This window comes from Sorex araneus, chromosome 3 (genome assembly GCF_027595985.1).
Source record: "Sorex araneus isolate mSorAra2 chromosome 3, mSorAra2.pri, whole genome shotgun sequence".
NCBI lineage: Eukaryota > Metazoa > Chordata > Mammalia > Eulipotyphla > Soricidae > Sorex > Sorex araneus.
In genome coordinates this window covers 87,346,914-87,368,098 of record NC_073304.1, presented here as the reverse complement: position 1 = coordinate 87,368,098, position 21,185 = coordinate 87,346,914, and the positions used below count along the sequence as shown (strand labels likewise).

The 21,185-nt window shown below is 52.6% G+C and overlaps 1 protein-coding gene across 4 annotated transcripts in view; it reads left to right on the top strand.

Annotated features, from left to right (window-relative positions):
• Window positions 1–10,737, top strand: part of PLA2G4E (phospholipase A2 group IVE) — a 68,438-nt gene extending 57,701 nt beyond the window's left edge. For all 4 annotated transcript variants that reach the window (XM_055133798.1, XM_004609591.2, XM_055133797.1 and 1 more), the window contains 9 exons: window positions 1,154–1,290; window positions 1,601–1,823; window positions 3,045–3,159; window positions 3,484–3,621; window positions 5,935–6,042; window positions 6,640–6,843; window positions 7,562–7,728; window positions 9,489–9,672; window positions 10,067–10,737. In XM_055133798.1, coding sequence (XP_054989773.1) covers window positions 1,154–1,290; window positions 1,601–1,823; window positions 3,045–3,159; window positions 3,484–3,621; window positions 5,935–6,042; window positions 6,640–6,843; window positions 7,562–7,728; window positions 9,489–9,672; window positions 10,067–10,287 — 1,497 coding nt within the window. In that variant the 3' untranslated portion in view covers window positions 10,288–10,737. The remainder of the gene's footprint in view (window positions 1–1,153; window positions 1,291–1,600; window positions 1,824–3,044; window positions 3,160–3,483; window positions 3,622–5,934; window positions 6,043–6,639; window positions 6,844–7,561; window positions 7,729–9,488; window positions 9,673–10,066) is intronic.
• The last annotated feature ends 10,448 nt before the right edge of the window (window positions 10,738–21,185 follow it).

Sequence of the window (21,185 nt, the reverse complement as noted above, 5' to 3'; positions counted from 1 at the left end):
GTGATCCCTGAGCACAAAGCCAGGAGTATGCTGGGTGTGGCCCCAAAACAAAATATTAAAATATATTTTAAAAATTATTTTAAAATAATATAGTGGGTAGGGTGTTTGCTTTGAACATGCCAAAGCAGATTTGGTCTACAGCACCCCATATGGCACCCCAAGCCCCAGCAGAAGTGTTTCCTGAATGCAGAGCCAGAAGTAAGCCCTGAGCACTGCTGGGTGTGGCCCCCAAACCAAAATAAATAGATAAAATTAAGTAAAAGAACAGGGAGATGGCTCGAAGGATTTAAGTAATGCTTTGCATGTGGGAGCCCTAAGTTCTATCCATAGCACCTCATGGTCCCCCAAGCATGGCTAGGAGCAGCTCCCAAGCATCACTGAATATGGCATAGGAACAAAACGATTTCTCTTGTTTTGTTTTTGGATGATTCCTTCACCCCTCTCGGAGAGCCCGGCAAGCTACCGAGAGTATCTTGCCTGCCCGGCAGAGCCTGGCAAGCTACCGGTGTCATATTCGATATGCCAAAAACAGTAACAAGTCTCACTTGGAGACATTACTGGTGCCCACTCGAGCAAATCGATGAACAATGGAATGACAGTGATACAGTGCTACAGTGTTTTTGGACTACACCTGGCAGTGCTCAGGCATTACTCCTGGCTCTGTGCTCAGGAATTACTCTTGGCAGTGCTTAGGGAACCATCAGGGGTGCCGGAGATTGAACTCAGGTCAGCCATGTGCAAGGCAAGCACCCTCCCTGCTGTACTATCACTCTGGTCCACAAAGGAATTTTTTTTTTTTTTGTAAGTTGCCTCTTGCTCTTACACAGCTGGGAGAATTTGTGTCCCTTCCCTGCTCTGGGGTGGGCTCCTGTGATGGAGGCCCAGACACACAGCAGCTGCAGATACCGCCTTCCACCAGGGGTCGGAGCATCTAGCTTCCCCCCTGTTTCCCGAGACTCTTTTATCCATGCGCACTTTCCCTCTCCCTGAGGTTCAGAAACCACCCCCCCACACACACTGGCACTGGGCACACACACACACACACACACACACACACACACCTGCTGGACTCTACACCCCAGCCTCTCCTGGCTTCTGTCTGCCTGCCCTTCTGGGCAACTCCCAGCATTGCCCATCCACTGCCTCCCTCCAGGTCCCGCGCATTGCCATCATGGCCACGGGGGGTGGCACCCGCTCCATGACCGCCATGTACGGCCACCTGCTCGGGCTGCAGAAGCTCAACATGATCGACTGCGCCTGCTACATCACCGGCCTGTCAGGGGCCACATGGTAAGGAGTCGGGGCTACAGGGGGATCTTTGGTGAAGGTCCCCCCTCCTCCAAGTCTGAACCCCTGAGTTTAAGGGGTGGGGTTCCTTCAGGCGTGACACTCACCTTCCCTAGCAGTCTCCGCTCTTGAGCCGACCCTCAAAGCCTGCAGGGAGTGGCTCAGCATGACGCCCACCTGCCCTGGCCATGCATCCTTCCCTCTAGGCTCTCTGCTGGCAGTTGAGGTGTCCCGTGACCTCCTGCCTGCCGAGGTCTGGGGGTGCGGGGACCAGGGCTGGCTCAGCCACATTAATGTCACCGTCTTTCTCCAGGACTATGGCCACCCTGTACCGTGACCCCAACTGGTCCTCCAAAAACCTAGAGCGGGCCGTGATGGAGGCGCGAAGGCACGTGGTCAAGGACAAGATGCCAGCCCTGTTTCCGGAGCAGCTCGCTGTATTCCGGGAGGAGCTCCGGCAGCGCAGCCAGGAGGGCTACAAGGTCACCCTCACGGACTTCTGGGGCCTGCTCATCGAGGCCTGCCTGGGGGACGAGGTAGGGCCCGCTGCTCTCGTGTTCCCCACAGCAGGGGCGGGGACAGAGCACCGTGTGTCCTCGGAGTGCTTGGTGCAGCAGGCGGGGGACTGTCTCCCAACCTCGTGTTCTGATGTGACTGAGACCTTCATGGCCTGAGATTCGGCCCGGCAGAGAGGCAGCCATGGGCCTGGGGAAGGGAGGGTGCAGGGAAGGGCTGGAGAGCCCCCAGACTGTGGCTGTCCTGGACCCCAGAGAGAGGAAACCAGACAGACTGGGAGGGAGCACCCTCGCCTCTGGTCTCGAAGGTTCTAGAGAGTCTGCCAAGCCAAATTAGCTGTCAGAGGAGAAGGTAACTCCACGTCCCAGTTGGCCTGCCTCAGTGTCCCCCCCACGTGGCCGCAGGACAGACGTACTGCAGATTGCTGAGCATCACCTGACGGTCACAGTTTTTGTAATCAGTGCCTGACTGGGCTCCTTCTCATGGTCACCACACAGAGGGGAGCCCCAAGGTGACCCCAATAGCCGAAGGGCAGAGCAGTCTCAGTTCACGTTACTTCAGTGAGGCTTTCTGTAACTGTTCTCAGTGTCCAGTGTTATTGGGTTTTTGGTGGTGGTGGTGGTGGTTTTTATCACAAATAAATTTGACAGAGGTCCTGGAGAAATAGTTCAGCAGGTAAGGCACTTGCCTTGCTCACAGCTGACTGGGGTTCAATCCCTGGCATCCCATATGGCCTCCCGGGCACCACCAGGAGTGATTCCTGAGTTCAGACTCAGGAGTAACCTCTAAATGTCACCAGATGTGAACCCAAACCAATAATGATGATGATGATGATGATAATAATAATAATAATAATAATAAATTTGACGGGAAACCCAGACTGCAAAATCCTTGCAGTGGAGTCACTGGATATGAAGGAGGGCAGAGGAGGCTGGGGTGGCCCCCTCCTCCCTTTTCACTCTCTGGACCCTGAGACATGAGGAGTTCACAGGATTGGGTCTCAGTCTAAATTAAAGATCCTGCCCCATTGGTTCTGTTTTGCCTGGGTGGGCAGCCTAAGGATGAGGGACATTGGACAATCCAATAAGGGGGCATGGTAAGAACTGCTGTGCTGTGGTTGACTGGGACCCCACTACAGCCTGGCAGGAAAGGGAATGCTAGGGGTCCAAACTGCCCCCTCCTTCTGCCTGCCCTCCGGGCTGCCTGTCTGCTCCTTGCCCTGATCATTCCTTCCCCCACAGAAAAATGACTGCAAACTGTCAGAGCAGCGCGCGGCTCTGAGCCACGGCCAGAACCCCCTGCCCATCTACCTCACCATCAACGTCAAGGATGATGTCAGCAACCAGGACTTCAGAGGTGACGTTGGGGAGCAGGGAAGGGGCATTCTCCAGGGACAAAGGTACCTAGCCCCCAACTCTACACATTTGCCAACCTCCCCCCACCAGCAAAAGGCTGAACGCACAGGCGGAGAAATGGGCTTTGCGCCCCATTTTCAGAATCCTGCTGTGAGATGGGGCCGGTGAGCCAGATGGGGTGGGATGAGGTGGAGTCCTGCTGGGTTTGGCTGGCGCTGGGAAACTTGGAAAGGTCCTGACAAGAGAAGCCAGTCGTGGGCGCCACCGTGTGTCGTATTGAGGGAACTGCAGCCGCGCGCTCCCAGCCTCCGTCTCTTGCCTGCAGAATGGTGCGAGTTCTCCCCCTACGAGGTGGGGCTACAGAAATACGGGGCCTACATCCCAAGCGAGCTCTTCGGCTCCGAGTTCTTCATGGGGCGGCTGATGAAGAAGATCCCGGAGTCCAGGATGTGCTACATGCTAGGTGAGTCCTGGGGCGCCCGGCCCAGAGTGGGGGCCTGTCGGGGAGGCTCTCTGTTATGAGCTACTCCTTGAGCTGGGGCCCTTCTGACATCTGCCCTTCCCTTATCCCAGGCGCCATTTGCGGCTATCTCCCGGGTCTCCCTGACACACGTGGGGACCTAGGGGTACCCCAAGTCACTGGGGACCAGAGGGACCCTCCAATATCCTGCTCTCCAGGGGCCTCCAGGGGGCCTCCAGGGACTGAGAACCAGGATGGGGAGAGAAGGATGAGATGGAACCTACTGGAACTCCCCTCACCTGCTGCCTAACCCACTGAGATCCCAGAAAAGGCAGGAAGGGCCACAGAATGAAGGCAGAAGGTGTGGGGGGACCCCAGTCCAGCTCCCAGCCCTTCATCTCTGTTCCTCCATGAGTCAGTTCCTGTGGTCCCTGTGCTCTGGGGTCCATCCCCTGCTCTGGGGTCTATCCCCCCTGGCTCTCCTCTTTGGGGGTCTAACTGCACCCCCAGGGTACCCTAAAACCAGACCCATCTTTTGAGCTTCTTCCAGGGTGGTGGCCTTTTGAGTTAGTGGTCTGCACCTCTCGGTCCCCCCTACATCCATACAGGCTTCTCAGGCACTCCCCCCCAAGCACTGTCTCCCCCGGAGCCCTGGCCCACACAGGCTAGTTCTTGCTCCCATCATGGGTGCAGATGGGCCTGTGGTTCCAAGATGTGCAGTTAAAACACAGGCTTGACAACCGCTGTTGGAGAGGATGTGGGGAGAAAGGGACCCTTCTACACTGCTGGTGGGAATGCCGGCTAGTTCAGCCCTTTTGGAAAACTGTATGGACGATTCTCAAAAAACTAGAGGTTGAGCTCCCATTTGACCCAGCAATACCACTGCTGGGAATATATCCCAGAAAAGCCAAAAAGTATAGTCGAAGTGACATATGCACTTATATGTTCACCGCTGCACTGTTTACAATAGCCAGAATCTGGAAAAAACCCGAGTGCCCTAGAACAGATGACTGGTTGAAGAAACTCTGGTACATCTATACAATGGAATACTATGCAGCTGTTAGAAAAAATGAGGTCATGACGTTTGCATATAAGTGGATCAACATGGAAAGTATCATGCTAAGTGAAATGAGTCAGAAAGAGAGAGATAGACATAGAAAGATTGCACTCATCTGTGGAATATAGAATAATAGACTATAAGACTAACGCCCAAGAATAGTAGAAATAAGTACCAGGAGAATGTTTCCATGGCTTGGAGGCTGGTCTCTCATTCTGGGTAACTCAGGGAAGGGACCACCAAGTAAAATGTGGTTGGAGGTCATGTGGGGGAAGGGTGAGGCGGGTGGAATACAGACTAGAGACTGAACACAAGGGCCACTCAACACCTCTATTGCAAACCACAACACCTAATCAGAGAGAGAGAACAAAAGGGAATTCCCTGCCATAGTGGCAGGGTGGGGTGGGGGGAGACGGGTCTGGGGAGGGGGGGAGGGATGTTGGGTTTACGGGTGGTGGAGAATGGGCACTGGTGAAGGGATGGGTTATTGAACTTTGTATGGGGGAAGCATGAGCACAAAGATGTATGGATCTGTAACTGTACCCTCACGATGACTCTCTAATTAAAAATAAACTAATAAAAAAAAAAAACACAGGCTTGAACTCCAGCCCCTCACTTAGGAGCGGTGTCCAGCCAGCCAGACTATCAAGCTTCTCTGGGTCTCAGTTTCCTCACGTGCAGCTGGGGCCCAAGAGTAAAACCTATCTTAGAAGGAAGGTAGTTTGGGAGGCTGGTGAGATGGCACAGCAGGTAGGGCATTTGCCTTGCATGCACCCACCTCAGGTTCCATCCCTGGCACCCCACAGGTCCCCTGAGCCCCACCAGGAGTAACTCCTCAGTGCAGAGCCAGGAATAAGCCCTGAGCACTGCCAGGTGTGGCCCAAAAACTGAAAGGAAAAAAAAAAACAGAAGGAAGGTAGTTGAGTGGGTGTGAAGGATTTTATAGGAGTGTTAGTTATAACACAGCATACCTACGTTGTGATAGTAAGTGAGAGCATCATGTTCCACTCAGGTGCCACACTGTGTCCTGAGCTGGTGACCTATGTGAATGGCGGCATCAAGTCTGCCCCTGTCAACATTAAAACGAGGGAAGATCCGCCTCATAGACCTGCAAACCTTCCCAGTTCTGAGGGGTGGAGGAGAGCTAAGAGTGGGGATCACCCATCCCCCTGCTGAGCTGCACTGGATTGGGGTCAGGGGACCCCAGCTCGTGTGTCCCCAGCCCTGGGCAGCCCCTCATGGTGGTCCCTGCACCCTAGGCCTATGGAGCAGCATCTTTTCCCTAAACCTGCTGGATGCCTGGAACCTGAGCCACACCTCGGAGGAGTTCTTCCACCGGTGGACACGGGAGCGAGTGCACGACATCGGTGGGTAACCCTCCGGGAGTGGCAGGCTGGGTGGAGCCAGACTGAAAGCCTGTGCACCTTCCATAGGGTTCAGCATCTCCCCAGGACCCACAGAGATCCAGAGGCCTCCAGGGTTTAGGGGTGTCTGTTGGGGGAGGGGGCTGGCGGGATGCTGGGCCATCTGTGCTGGGGTGGAGAGGTGGTCCAGGAGCAGAAGGGAGAGGTGCCTGAGCACATGACAGTGCTCTGCCAGCACCTCTGGCCTGAGTCTGCCCCTGTCAGCCCTAAAACCAGGGAAGCTCCGCCTCGTACACCTGCAAACCTTCCCAGTTCTGAGGGGTGGCGGAGGGCTCCCTCCCTCTCCTCACACTGAACCCCTGCTCTCCGGCTCACTTGGGCCCCCTGACATCCCCTCCCCCTCCTCACACCCAGCCCCTGCTCTCCATCTCACCTGTCCCAACCCCCCACACCCACTCCACGCTCCTCACACCCAGGTCACCTGGATCCATGGCCTTTGCAGGGCTCTTGCTCTCTGTCTCACCTGCCCCCCCCCCGCCGACCCCTACACACACATATGTCTTGTGAGTGACGTGTCCTTCCGGTCCCTGTCCTCCACAGAGGATGAGCCACTCCTGCCTGAAATCCCCAAATGTGATGCCGCCGTCCTGGACACCACGGTGGTGGTCCCGGCCACGTGGCTGTCCAACACTTTCCGCAGCATCCTCACCCGGCGGCTCTTCGTGTCCGAGTTCCACAACTTCCTGCTGGGACTGCAGCTGCACAGCGACTACCTCCAGAACGGCCAGTTCTCCATGTGGAAAGGTACCTCCCCCCCCCCACCCCGCCACGGCCCCTCTCCAGGGGCGACAGGCATCCCCCAATACCTCTGCTGGGAGGAAGGTGGTGGGGGAAGCCAGGAGCCCTCCTGTATTCATGCTCCTGTAATGGAGCATAATGGGGGGGGTGCGGAGGCGTGTGTGGTTAACTGGGCGCTGCAATTTGCGTCAATTAAGTTGCATCCAAGTGATCCACAGAAGCAGTGAATGGAGCACCGTGCTTGCTGGGCAGAATCTGCTCCCGTCCTGGCAGGTGGTCCCAGCAGGTGGAATGTGACCTCACAGCCTCAGGGCTTCCTCCCCCCAGCCCCCTGCTGAGACACTAGGCTCACTTGCCTTTTTTTTTTTTTTCAGCCACACACAGCCTGTAAATGGTCTGACAATCCCTGTCTGTGCTGCTTGGGGCAAAACAGGGCAGCTGGCAACAGGCCTGGGCTCATGTTGTTCACAGGACAGCCTCTGCACCCAAACCCAAACCCGGGGGCTGGGACCTCGTGGTTTTTCCGTGCATGTAAAAGCCAAGATGACACTGTGCTTCTCTGCCCCCGCCAGAGGGAGCTGGGCACTCAGAGGGCGTCCTGGCCCAGGACAGGACCGCAGGCCCAGGTGGAGGGGCAGGGGCCCCAGCCTGGACATGCGCCTCTGGCTGTGGCTGTGAGGAGGGCGGCCGCCGAGGCGAGGGTAACAGGAAGCCTTGGTTGCAGACACGGTGCTGGACGGGTTCCCAAACCAGCTGACTGCGTCGGCGAACCACTTGTGCCTGCTGGACACAGCGTTCTTCGTCAACTCCAGCTACCCGCCCCTCCTCAGGCCTGAGAGAAAGATCGACCTCATCATCCACCTCAACTACTGTGCAGGCTCCCAGACAAAGGCGAGTGTGGCCCGCAGAGGCTGCCCCTGAGTCAGGGCTGGAAACAGAAACTGGAAACTGCCAGTCTGAGAAATGGGGCTGAGGGCACCCTGAGGCCAGTGAGGCCATTCTCTCCCTCCCTCCCTCCCTCCTTCCCTCTCTCTCCCTCTCTCTCTCTTTCTCTCCATCCCTCCTTCCCTCTCTTCCTTTCTCCTCTCTCTCCTTCTGTCCCTCCCTCCCTCCTTCCCTCTCTCTCCCTCTCTCCCTTCCTCCTTCCCTTTCTCCCTCTCTCCCTTCCTTCCTCCTCCCTCTCTCCCTCCCTCCTTCTCTCTCTCTCCCTCTCTCTCTGCTTCTCTCCTCTCCTCTCCATCCTCCATCCTCCCCCCACACACACCTCCACTCAGCAAACTGGGATCATGCACAGTTCTGCCACCAACTCCAATCTCATTCCTGCATCTGAGGATTTTTTGGCTATTCTACAGCAGCCCCCCCAAAAGGGATATATGATATATATATATCATATATATATATAATAACAACAACCTTAATAGAGGGGCCGGAGTGTTAGTACAGCAGCTAAGACACTTGCCTTGCAGGCAACAAACCGAGTTCAATCCCCAGCATCCACTATGGTCCCTTGAGCACCACCAGGAATGATTCCTGAATATAGGAGTAACCCAGAGCATCTTTGGGTATATCTCCCCCCACAAAAAAAAAGAAGAAGAAAGAGAGAGATAGAAAGAAAGAGAGAGAGAGAAAGAAAGAGAGAGAGAGAAAGAAAGAAAGAAAGAAAGAAAGAAAGAAAGAAAGAAAGAAAGAAAGAAAGAAAGAAAGAAAGAAAGAAAGAAAGAAAGAAAGAAAGAAAGAAAGAAAGAAAGAAAGAAGGAAAGAAAGTTATTAGAGCCCAGTCAGGGGCCTGAGAGCTAGTACTCTGTGTAAGGCATTTGTCTTACATGTGGCCAGCCTCCCTTTGATCCCTGACTCCCCATATGGTCAGTCCCCTGTCCACCACCAGGCGTGACCCCCTGAGCACAAAGCTGGGAGAAGCTCTCAAGCACTGCCAGGTGTGGTCCAAAACCCCCTCCCCAAAACAGGGCCCCATCAATTCTAAGAGTTTCCAGACAATCGCGCTGCAGCCCGCCCGCAGGGAACAGGAGCCTTCGGTAACCACACTGGAGAGCCTGGATTGCAGATTGTTACTGACTTGCTGATTGCTATCGAAAAGTTCCAGCCTGTTTATGGGAAAGATATAGATTTGGGGTCCTCTTTAATCCAGTTCTCTTCTGCAGCCAGGGCAGGGGGTGTGAGGACAGGTGATCAGGTTGGCATGACACTATTATTCCCAACTGTTATAAGTGAGGAAACTGAGGCACAAGGAAGGCGAGTGGCTTTCTGAAGACCTCGCAGCTCCTGAGCATGGAACAGACAGCCACCTGGCCTGGCTTCCTGCTCTTTCTACCACGTGGTGCTAATAAACGCCCCAGCCCAGTGGCAGTTTGTGGGTTCTAAAGTCCATGTCTCCTGTGGCTGTGGCTCCCTGGGGTGCCACCCCCATCTGCAAGGGTTCTGCCTCTGAGCGAGACACCCCAGGAAGCTTCTTCCCCCACTTTACTTGGCGGGGAAGGAGCTTGCCATTAGACACAGCTGTCTCGAGCCTGCAACCCTGACGGCTGTGGCAGCCCTGAGTTGCTGGTTCAGGGTGTGACGAGGTCGGGACTGAGCCTGTGTCTGCCTCCCTCCTGTGCCCCCCCTCACTCACCGGCGCCCCTGTGCTATTGCAGCCCATGAGGCAGACGTGTGAGTACTGCTCCGTGCAAAACATCCCATTCCCCAAGTATGAGCTGCAGGGAGAGGAGGACCACCTGAAGGAGTGCTACCTGATGCAGGACCCCCAGGATCCTGGCGCCCCCATCGTCATCTTCTTCCCACTCATCAATGACACCTTCCAGAAGTACAAGGCCCCAGGTAAGCCCCCTGCGATGACCATCACTTGGGAGTGAGCCCGGGGTCGAGATGCACAGAACACACGTGAACACAAGTGAGCCATGTCTCACGGTTCTCCCGCCACACCCAGCCCCACCAGCCTGAGCCAGCCTGGCCTCAGGCAGCAGAGAAAAGCCCAGCCAAGAGCTGGCCACATGGGCCTCTGCTCTGCCAGCCCATCCATCCAGCAGTGGTGGACAATCTGGCGCCTAGTCTGGGTGCCAGGATGACCCTGCGGCACCTGGGGGGGAGCTGTGCAGTTTTCGTGCAGGTGTGGCCCTCTGTGGGCGGGCTGGCCACAGGGAAGGAGGTGGAAACAGGGGGTGACAACCCCAGGGAGTGAGTCTGGCCCTGAGCTGTGTCCTGTGGCCCCCAGGTGTGGAGCGGGCCCCCGAGGAGCTGGAGCAGGGCCACGTGGACATCTACGGCCCCGAGACGCCCTATGCCACCAAGGAGCTGACGTACACGGAGGCCAACTTCGACAAGCTGGTGAAGCTCTGCGAGTACAACATCCTGAACAACAAGGACAAGCTCCTCCAGGCCCTGCGCCTGGCGGTGGAGAAGAAGAAGCGGCCGAAGAGCCAGTGCCCCGCCTAAGCTTTCCCAGAGCCGCATGGACCCTGTGTCTGTTGGTGGAGCATGACCCCAGGGGGCTGGCAGCGGGCACAGCCAGCTCTGCCCTCGGCCAGGGGGAGCAGGAGGGCTGGCCCAGGCCTTACCCCCAGGCTTTCTATTTTTCTAAGTTGAGGCAGACAGACAGAGAGAGAGAGAGAGAGAGAGAGAGAGAGAAGCGAAAATGAGGAGCGCGTGGGCAGTTCTGGCCACTGAGAAGGGTCAGAGCAGGCCTGGGGCGGAGCACAAGGTCACTAGGCCTGAAATGTGGGTGAGAGTGAGGCCTGACCAGAGGCTGCCCCCACCCGGCCCCACGGGATGCTCAGGCTCTGTGTGGCTCAGAGCCCTCCCCTGACCCAGGAGGCACAGAAAAGCCAAGAAGTACTCTGGATCTCTAGGAAAAACACATTTAAAAAAAAATTTTTTTTAAGGCGATTAGGTTCTTGTGATTTTTGTTATTCTGGCAGTTATATTCTGTGGCTTTTGTTGTTGTGACTCAGTGTTCGTGAGGCGCTCTAGGAGAGCTGGTTGGAGCAAGATGGGCGTGTGTCTGTCCGACAGCAAATCTGGAAGGGCCAGAGTTAGCAGCGGCTCTGCGCTACTCAGGGTGCTGGGACTCGGCAGTCGCAGGATGCAACCAGGCAGCTCCCTGCCGCAGACACGGACATGGGATGCAGCTCAGCGAGGACAGGCAGGCTCATGGACGCAGTGACCCCCCAGGTCCTACAGACCTGCCCCCCAGACATGCCTCACCCCCTGTCCCTCCTCTCTGGGCCCATCTGGGTAATTGATTTCAAAGTAGAATTCCTCTTATTTATTATGGCGGACACACACCAATGTCTGAGTCACACTCTGAGAAGACGGAGGTCAGAGGAGCAAGCCAGAGAGGAGCTGGGCTGGGGGGAGCCCCAAGGAAGCAGGCTGCCTTGGAGAGGGTGTCCAGACCCACCGTTGGGGACCTCAGGACACAGAGAAGCCCCATCCAAGTTCCCCAGCAGCCCGGATACCCCCTGAGCCACCCAGGCTGATGTGGTCAGGAGGTGGTGGTCCTGCGGGGTCCCCTAAGTGTCCCTAAGCTGTGCTTTGACCGTTAGGAGACCCCATAATTGCAGGTGCCAAAAGTCTAGGTGCAAGGGAGGAGAGATAGTACAGTGGAAAGGCGTTTGCCTCGCCTTACAAGGCCAACCAAAGACAGTTCCTGGTATACCACATAAGGTTCCCTGAGCACCACCAGGTGTGATCCCTGAGCACTACCAGATGTGGCCCCCCCAAAAATAAAAATGTCTAAGGGTAACGACAGCTGTTGACACCCTTCCCCCCTACAAGGCATCCTGGGAGCCGCTCAGAAAGGCGCCCACCCAGCAGCACAGCACCTGCACTTTAACAGGACCCCTGCCCTGCCTCTTCACTGCCTGTCCATAGGGCATTCGGGAGGTGGGGTGTTGAGATGCGTAGACTCAGGCCAGACTGCCTCAGGTAAGCCTGGACGGCAGGATCCCTCAGCTCCCTCCAGCTGCGGATGAACACGACTGTCCAGTGGGAGCAGGCACCGTCCTGGACTCTCCCACTCCGGACTGCTGTCCCTGCTGCTGGGGGCATCTGCCTCATCTTTGCATTGCCTTGCCACTCTGGGCAGGACAGAGGGGCCTGGGCCCAGCGCCTGTGAATGCAAGTGGACAAGAGTCCAGGACCCGCCTGGAGAGCTGCCTGCATCTCCCTCTCTGTGGCCGGGCTTCCACACCATGGTTCCTCTTGCCAGGGCAACAAGCAGGCCCCCGAAATGATCAGAATGAGCCACACGGCAAGGCCTGTTTGTTTCATAAGGTCAAGCCCTGCCTTGGGTCAGCAAAGTGCACGAAACGAGGTTTATAACAATCTTTGTATCATTCAACCACAGAATAAAAGAGCCTCCGGGGGACCTGCAGTTCATAATCAGATGCCACAAAACATGCAGCATCCCCGCCCCATTTCCTCTGCAGCTGCAGGGCTGGGGTGTCCCATCTCCTCCCCCCACCCACTCCTGCAGGGACCCCCTTCTATAGTAGGGTGTTCCCCTGTGGTTAGGAAGCCTTGGCGCCCCCAATACCCACAGGCGTTCCTGCCCCGGCTGTGCCACTGAGCCAGCTTCTGGAAGCACAGAAGCTCCACCAGGCACCCACTCGTGGCCATGGCAGGGGCAACACAGACTCAGCTCTCCTGGACTGCAAGTGACTGTGGGGATGGGGGAGCGAGAAATGATTTGCATGCAGAATATATATGAATATTTTCATCAATCATGACATCGCTTCTAAAACAGTGCTAGGGCTGAGATGATAGAAAATGTAATAACCAGAGCCAAGGTTTTGCATGCAGGAGCCCTGGGTCTCAGCCCTGGCACCACACAGTCCCCCAAAGCATGTGCTAAGACCCTCTGCAAGCACCAAGCCAGGAATAGCCCGTGAGGCCTGCCGGGTGTGGTCCCCAAGCAAACCCTCCCCCCAACCAAAAAAAAAAAAAGAAAACCATAATACTTTTGGTATCACCAAGCAGGAAATGAGTAAGGGCACATAAGGGATAAGAACAAGTGCCATGGGGACAGGAGAAGGCTGAGGGCTAGGCACATGCTCTGTAAGTGGGAGCCCTGGGTACGAGCCCTGGCTCAACGTGGTCTCCTGAGCACTGTTAGGAGTGACCCTCAAGCACTGAGCCAGAAGGAGCCTCCAATTACTGCCTGGTGTGAACCCCGGGCCCCCTACTCCATAACAAAGGGCACATGTCATGATCGAGGAGATAGCCAGCATCCTAGAGAGGACCAGGAGCCCCCTCAGGTCCCCTGTCTGCCAGTAAAGTGACTAAACAGAGAAAGTCAATGAGACACCCCCCCTCGACTCTTTCTCCCTGTTTTTTTCCCAGGAGAGCAACCAGCACACACCCTGCCCTGCATCCCTCTCCCCAACCCCCAGCAGATGTTTTCTGTCCCTCTGTCCCCTTACAAGCACGTTTCCCCAAGGTCACCAATGCCCACCTGACAGCCACATACCCGGAGCCAGATGGCACAGCCTCTGCAGGCCTTATCGGCCCTGATTGTTCTCTGCCCTGGCCCTGCAGACCACCCCCGCCTTCCTGAGCCCCTCCCTTCCAGAGTTTCCTTGCCAAGTTCAGTTTAGTTCTGCTGCAAATATTTATCACTTTCCGCTCCATGCCAGTCACCCTCACAGGCCCTGGGACAATGAAAAAAGATTAACAATTGACCCCATACTTCAAGGAGCTTCCTTCTGGGCCCATGGAGGTGGCCCCCAGTGAAACGGAGTCTTGAGACATGTAGAGAAAGTTCCAGATTGGCTATGTGTGTAAGGGCCCTCAGCCCGGGCCTAGAGAGGGGACCTCAGACACCTTCTGTCCCGAATTTCTACAAACCTGCAAGCCCCTTCCTTGGCTTCACTTCCCCCTCTCTCCCCTTACCTTACTGCCGCTGTTCTTACCCGTTCTCCTCTTAATGCTCTGTTCTTGGTGCTCTCCTCACACCATTGCATCTACACCCAGGACTTCAATGGCTCCCTCCGTCTTGAAACTCTTATTCTTTTGTTCTAGCTCACCAGATTTCCTGAGTTCTAGATTCACACAAACACCAGTTTGCATTTTTTTTTCACCATAACCAAAAAGATCCAAAACGACACAGACTTAAACAGGATAGAGAAATTTTCTCTAATCCCTACCAGAGACCACTTCTGCCATCCTCAGCTTTGCCTTCTAGTCTAGCATGGCTGCTGCAGCACCACCCATCATAGCATCATTCCAGGCAGCAGGGAGGAGAAAGGTCTCCTCTTCACTCTGTAGACATGGCACCAGTTCTAGAAAGCTTAGTTCTGTGAAAGGAAACTGAACTCCTGTCTTAATAAGATATTAAGTACTGGGCTAGAGCTATAGCTATAGGGCATTTGCCTTGCACACGGCTGACCTGGATTCGATTCCCAGCATCCCATATGGTCCCCCGAGCACCGCCAGGAGTGATTCCTGAGTGCAGAGCCAGGAGTCAGCCCTGAACATTGCGGGGTATTACCCAAAAAGCAAAAAAAAAAAAAAAAAGATTAAGTACTACCAGATGTTTCAGTATTCTGTTGTCATACAGCAACCAACCCCCCTCGCTAAAAAAAATAATAATAAAAGTGGCATTAAATAATGACCTCTGTGCCCAGGTTCAGTGAGCAGGAATTTGGGAAAGGCACAGCAAAGGCAATATTCATTCACACCATGTGTAGGGCCTCAGTTACAGTGACTTCGACAGCAGGGGAGGATTCAGAAAGTCAAAATTGCTGAGGAACCCCTTCTAAAGTGGCTCCTTCATCAGTGCTTGGGCTGAAAGACTGGGAAGGACAGAGGGGAATGTGGTGGCACCTGCGTTCCCCTGTGGGGTCACGCCCCAGGAGTCACACAGCATCACTTCCTTAGCAAAGAGCACTCACAAAGCTGCCTGGACTCCAGGAGAGAAGGCAAAGACCCATCTTGATAACAAAGGCATACCAACAATTGTTTCCAAAATATTAAAGTGTGAGAGCAGGGGAGAGGGGAGAGAGCTCAAGGGGGCTGGGCACAGGCTTTGCATGTTGGAAACCTAGACTGGATCCCTGGCATCACATGGTCTCCCAAGCACTGAGCTGGGAGTAGCCCCTGTTGTACCCCTCACTACCACCACCAAAAATTTAAATAATAATAATAATAATAATAATAATAATAAGGCGTGGCTATGTTTAAAATCCCAGATGGGAGAACTTGAATCCCAAATACCAACCTTTTCCTTTTCCCCTTAAGCAAATTTTGCTTTGCCACAGACTCCATTCCTGATAACCAATTCAGATGTGGTCAGGAGTCCCTCTCATCTCTGATTAAGAGTCAGTGGATAGTGATTCATGCAAAACAACCCCCAACCCCGACAGGAAGCCTGCCCAAGGTCTGACACTCCTGACCATCCTGAGTCATCTTGCTCCAGACAGCCCACCATCTCTGTGTGGTCCTTGACCTTATGGCCCAAAAAGAGCCTAGAGCTCCAGCCATTTTCTCTCTATCCCAGGGAAGAAGGGGAAGAAAGGATTGAACTTTCTGGTAGAGGGGTCTCCCAAACAGTGCTCAGGAGGCCTGGGAAGCCCACTCCTGGGATTCTTAGTCAACCAGAGAAGACGTTCAATGTGAGGGCCCGTTGCTGCTTAGGGCGTGACACAGGCCGCCCTCATGGTACTCTGGGGACGACGATGCAGAGCTGGGGATCAAACTAGAATTGAACTAGGCAAGGCAAGAGCTGTAACCCCTGAACTATCTTCCCTGTCTCTGAATGCCTTTTTTGAGGAAACTTTCTACAAGTCCTGTCCATCTGTCAGGTAATATGTATAAACAAGACCTTGATCTCATGCTCTGACTTAGCAATAACCAGTGTGGGGGCATTTCCTCTTTAACCCAGTGTGGTGTGCCCAGCTAAAAATCAGGGTTCTGCTGGTTATAAAGGGCAGGTTTTTGTTTGTTTTTTGTTTTGGGGCAATACCCAGCGATTCTCAGGGGTTACTTCCAGCTCTGCATTCAGGAATTACTCATGGCAGTGCTTGGGGACCATAGGGGATGCTGGGGATAGAACCCAGGTTGGCCATGTGCAAGGCAAATGCCCTGCCCACTGTACTATCATGCCAGACCCATAAAGGGCAGTCTTACTGCAGAACCCGCTGACATTCCCTCCAGATAGACTGTGTCCAAGTGGCAGCAGTGACCTCAGTAAGTGGCCACGAAGGAGAGGTGTGTCTGAGAGCAAAGGGGGGCTCTTTCCAGACAGGACATCTCTCTAATCCCCTCAGCAGACACCTCCCAGGCCTCTCAGCACTTTGGAATTTAAGCTCATGAGTCAGACAACAACTTGGTCTGCATTTATAGCCAGCCCCCGAGCATGACCTAGTAGGGACTCCATCGCCAAGAAGATGTAAGAAAATCATTTCCGAAAGGGATTACCATGAAAGCCTCCAAGTGTTCAGAGCTGTTAATCTTACTACCAAATTTTGCTGCCTATCATAGAATTCAACCTAAAAGAAATGGAATTGTGATGAAAAAGTGAGTGGAGTTGAAAGGGTCTGGTCTGAAGAAAGAAAATGGAAAGAGCATAACAATTTGCAAGCAGATGCTGAGTTGCCATCCCAGCAGGACCTTCTCGCCCATCCTCCACCGGAAGAAGGAAAGGCTGCAGCTGCAGCTGACAGCCCAAGAGAAGGAAGGACAAGAAGGTCCCTCCTCTGGGCTCCTTAAGACATTTGTGTTTCCTATTTTTAACACATAAACAACTTTTCTTTCTTAAAAATGTTTTTTTCCTGCCTGGAATATGGCTCAGCAGTAAAGTGCATGCATTGCACACAGAACTGGGTTCACTTCCCAGCACTTAAAAAAAAAAATGATGGGGCCGGAGAGATAGTACAGTGAGTAGGGTGCTTGCCTTGCACGTGGCCCACCCAGGCTCAGTCCCCAGCACCTCATATAGTCTCCCGAGCACCACTGGGAATAATTCCTGAGGAGTGAAGAGCCAGGAATAACCCCTGAGCATTGCCAAGTGTGGCCCAAACACCACACACACACACACACACACACACACACACACACACACACACACACACACCTGATTATAACATGATTATTTGATTATTATGTAAAATTGGGAAAATGCTAAGGCATGTAACGAAGGAAATGCAGATCACTTATTCTAAAACTCAGAGCTCATTATTTTGGAGTTTAGCCCTTACCTTTTTTTCTTGGGTATTTTTTAAAAACGTCACAAATGCAAAAATTTTGTACATTTGCTTTGTCAAACTGTGGTAAAATCCAGAGACCATGAATCATCTTTACTCTTTCTTCTTCTCCTCCTTCTCCTTCTCCTTCTTTTTTTTTTTTTTGGTTTTGGTTTTGGTTTTTGGGTCACACCTGGCAGTGCTCAGGGGTTACTCCTGGCTCTGTGCTCAGGGATCACCCCTGGTAGAGTCAGAGGATAATATGTGGTGCCAGGAATTGAACCCAGGTCAGCTGTATGCAAAGGAGCCCCCATCTTTACTCTAAGTTTACCATCCAGAAGTGTCAACTCTACTCATATTATTGTGCAATAAATCTGCATCATTTTTTAAAACTGAAATTCTATACCCATTTTCCAGCATCCATTTTCCACCCCTGCCCCTAGTGACTCTGTTCTGTTTTCCTTTTCTATGAAACTGGCTATTTTACAAACCTTGTATAAGAAGAGCTATATACAATTTGTTTTTTTGTGACTGGCCTATCTCATTTAGCATAATGTTCTCACAGTTAATTCATGTTGTAAGAAGTAAGAGGATCCCCTTCCTTTTTAAGACTGAGTAATATTCTATGGTGTGTTTATACCATAGTTTTCTTGGGACAGTCATTTGTACACATGCCTGTAAGGTTAGATCTATGGTAATAGTTCTTTAGCTCTCTCTCTCTCTCTCTCTCTCTCTCTCTCTCTCTCTCTCTCTCTCTCTCTCTCTCTCTCTCTCTCTCTCGGGGTTTGGATAGGGGGTGGAAAGGTTTTATTTAATATGCCACAGAGCAAGGGCAGATGGGTCAGTCTCTTCTGTCCAGTTGTTTGCCACACAGCAATAACAAGTAACAGTGATGAGTGACACTCACAATGTTAATTTTGTTAAAATATTCATTACAAAAATGCATTTCTACCTACCAGTCCTTCCCGTGGAGGCAGCAGTCAGTCTTTTGGGAAGCTCCTGGATTTATTTTTTAAATACTGAACTGGAATCATGTTTGACCGTGAGACCAGCTCACTAAAGGTCTTGGGAATGAGACAACATCTGCGGAGTCAGAATTCCTGGCAGAGCGGAGGGACTTGCCCCCAAAGGTCCCAGAGCTCCAGCTCAGCACTTTGCTCTCACCATGTGCCAGCTGAGAGTCCTCACCTCTCTGTCCCCAGGAGACCTGGATGCCCTGGCACAGTCGCATGCTGCAGACGGAACAAGTGACTGTAGCTGAGCCATGGGGACTGACCCCCGCCATCCCCCATCTCACTACCTCCACACCTGACACCTCATTCAAGTGACACTCAGCACTGGGGACAGTGCTGCTCTGGTCGCAGGTGAAGACATCCTGTGAGTGTACTGGTCCTCGCTGCTCCCCACCGCAGGTGCTGCCCCAGAGGCCATCTGCTGGGGAGGGACAGGGGGTCATGGGGTACAGAGGAGATGATGGCCATGACAAGAGTCGATTCTGTGTCGAGTGAGAGGTAGTGAGTAGAACGACCAGTTTTCAGGGCAGGCGGCACAGTTTTCCCAGAAATGTCTGTGCCCCTGTTTCCGGAGAAGGGGAACCTGGGTTGTTGTTTTGTGTTTTGTTTTGTCTTTTAATTTATTTACTTTTTTTTTAGTCACTGTGAAATTGTAAAGTTTTTCATGATTAGGTTTCAGACATACAATTTTATAATATCGATCACTTCACCAGTGTTCACTTCCCTCCACCAAAGCTTCCTCAACCTCATTTGCCTTCCTCTTCTCGATCTGCTTCTACAAGAGGCAGAATGTATATTTTATACACATATCTATATATATCACTTGTCATCATTTGTCATCCCGTTGATCTTCGATTTGCTCAAGTGGGCGCCAGTAACGTCTCCATTCGTCCCTGTCGCTTGCTACTGTAGCCCAATGATATCTGCTCACTCCAGGAACAGGAAGAGCCTAAAACCATTCTTTCAGGACTTTGACAAAGAAGCCTGACCATCTCGTAGGTGGGCGGCCATGCGGTCTTTGGCATCCTGTGGAATCCAGTTGGTAACAGCTCTAGTCCAGCAGTCGTCTCTGAATCGCATTACGTGTCCGGCCCATCTAATTTTTGACACCTTGGCAAACAAGACAGCATCCCTGATTCTTGATCATCGACGGAGGTTGGAACTCCTGATTCCTTCTCTCACATGAGTGAAACATGACACTCAAAGCATAGCTCTTTTGATTCCTCTTGGGATACCAGAATAGCTTTCTCATCCTGTTTTCATAGGACCCAGGTCTCTGAGACATATGTTAGTGCAGGAAGAATGGTGGAGTCGAAAAGAAGTGCCCAGAGCCAGAGGTTCTTTGTCCTCTTAACCACTTCTTCAATGCTCTTGAAAGCGTTCCATGCTGCTCTTCCTCCTGCGCAGTTCTGGCGCCAAGTTGTTCCTCATGTTGACATCTTGACCCAGGTACACATAGCTGCTGCATTAGAAGATGTTCATTCCATTGAGAGCAAATGGAACATCAGGGACTAGTTCGTTTTTCATGAATATTGTCTTGCTGAGATTCAGCTGCAGTCCGACCTTTCCACATTCACGGTCGAAGTCAGCCAGCGTTCGTGCCACTTGGCTAATGTTTGGTGTTATTAGAATAATGTCATCAGCGAAGTGGAGGTGGTGTAGTTGTCGACTGTCTATCTTCACTCCCATTCCTTCCCATTCCGGTCGTCACATGAGGTTCTCAAGGGTGGCACTGAAGAGTTTCGGTGAAATGGTATCACCCTGCCGAACCCCTCCCTTTACGTCAATGATCACTTCCTTGTAGAATGGTGAGATCCTGGTGGTGAATCTGTAATACAGCTCGAGGAGGATCTTGATGTACTGAGTTTGAATGCCCTGTTTGGCTATGGATTCGATGACCGCTTCAGTCTCAACAGAGTCAAAGGCCTTCTTTAAATCAATGAACGTTAGACAGAGCGGCGTCTTGAACTCTCATGAAACTTCAATGAGCTTGGTCATTGTGTGGATATGGTCGATCATGCTAAATCTTTTTCGGAACCTGGCTTGCTCGAATGGGTGTCCTTCATCGAGTGTTCTACCTATTCTATTCAGGATGACTTGAGTGCACAACTTACAGATTGGGCGATAGTTGCCGATATCGTGGATGTCTCCCTTCTTGTACAACAGAATGGTCCTGCTGGTTTTCCACTGGGATGGAACCTTGCATATGGACAGGTAGCGTGTTTAGAGCTGAGCCTGTGTATTGACGAGTACTGGTGGCAGATTCTTCAGGTGTTCGGGTCTGACCTTGTCTGGACCAGGTGTTGTATGCGTCTTTACCGATGAAATGGCGTGTCGGATTTCAGAAGGGAGGACGTTGGGAATGACATATCCATCCTGCGGAATTTGGTATGTGCGCAGGTGGACGTGGCTGTCAAAGAGAGCCGAGTAGAAGTCGTGAATTATTCTCTCCATTGCCCTTCTGGAAGATGTGATAGATACATCAACATATCAGAGGGCAGTCATCTTGGTCTTGTAGTTGGCGAAGGACAGGCGAGCGTTGCGAATACTTTTCCCGGCTTCTGCCGCATCAGCCAACACTGCTGCTCTTCTTTCTTTGAGGTCTTCCTTTATTGCTTCTCTGCACAGCTTTGCGAGCTCGGACTTTAGCTTGTGGTTGCCTGAGGCTCGTGCCAAGCCACATTGGCAAATGAGCTTGAGAGTTTCTGAAGACAGGTGTCTGCGGCTTTCCCACTCTTGACATTCTTCACAGTCATGAAGGTGCTGAACCAGTCGATTATATTCCTCAACGATGTTGTCAATGACGGTATCTTCCAATGTTACCACAATAGTGCCAAAGAGCTCCCAGTTGGTGGTCATTCTGAGAGTTCTCTTCTTAAACTTAAACTTTGCAGACCTTTCTCTCCGCTTTATGAAGTAGAATTTTGCACGAAGGAGACGGTTGTCAATCCCATTTGGAATTTTGAGACAACAGCGACATCAGTCATGGAAAACCTTCGATTGAATATGATGTGGTCAATTTTGTTGTGGAACTGTCCACCGGGAAACTCCCATGTCCAATGTTTAGATTCAGCCTTCTGGAACTGGAAGTTACCATGGATGGTCTTGGTCAACATGATGAACTCAGACAGTCTCTCAC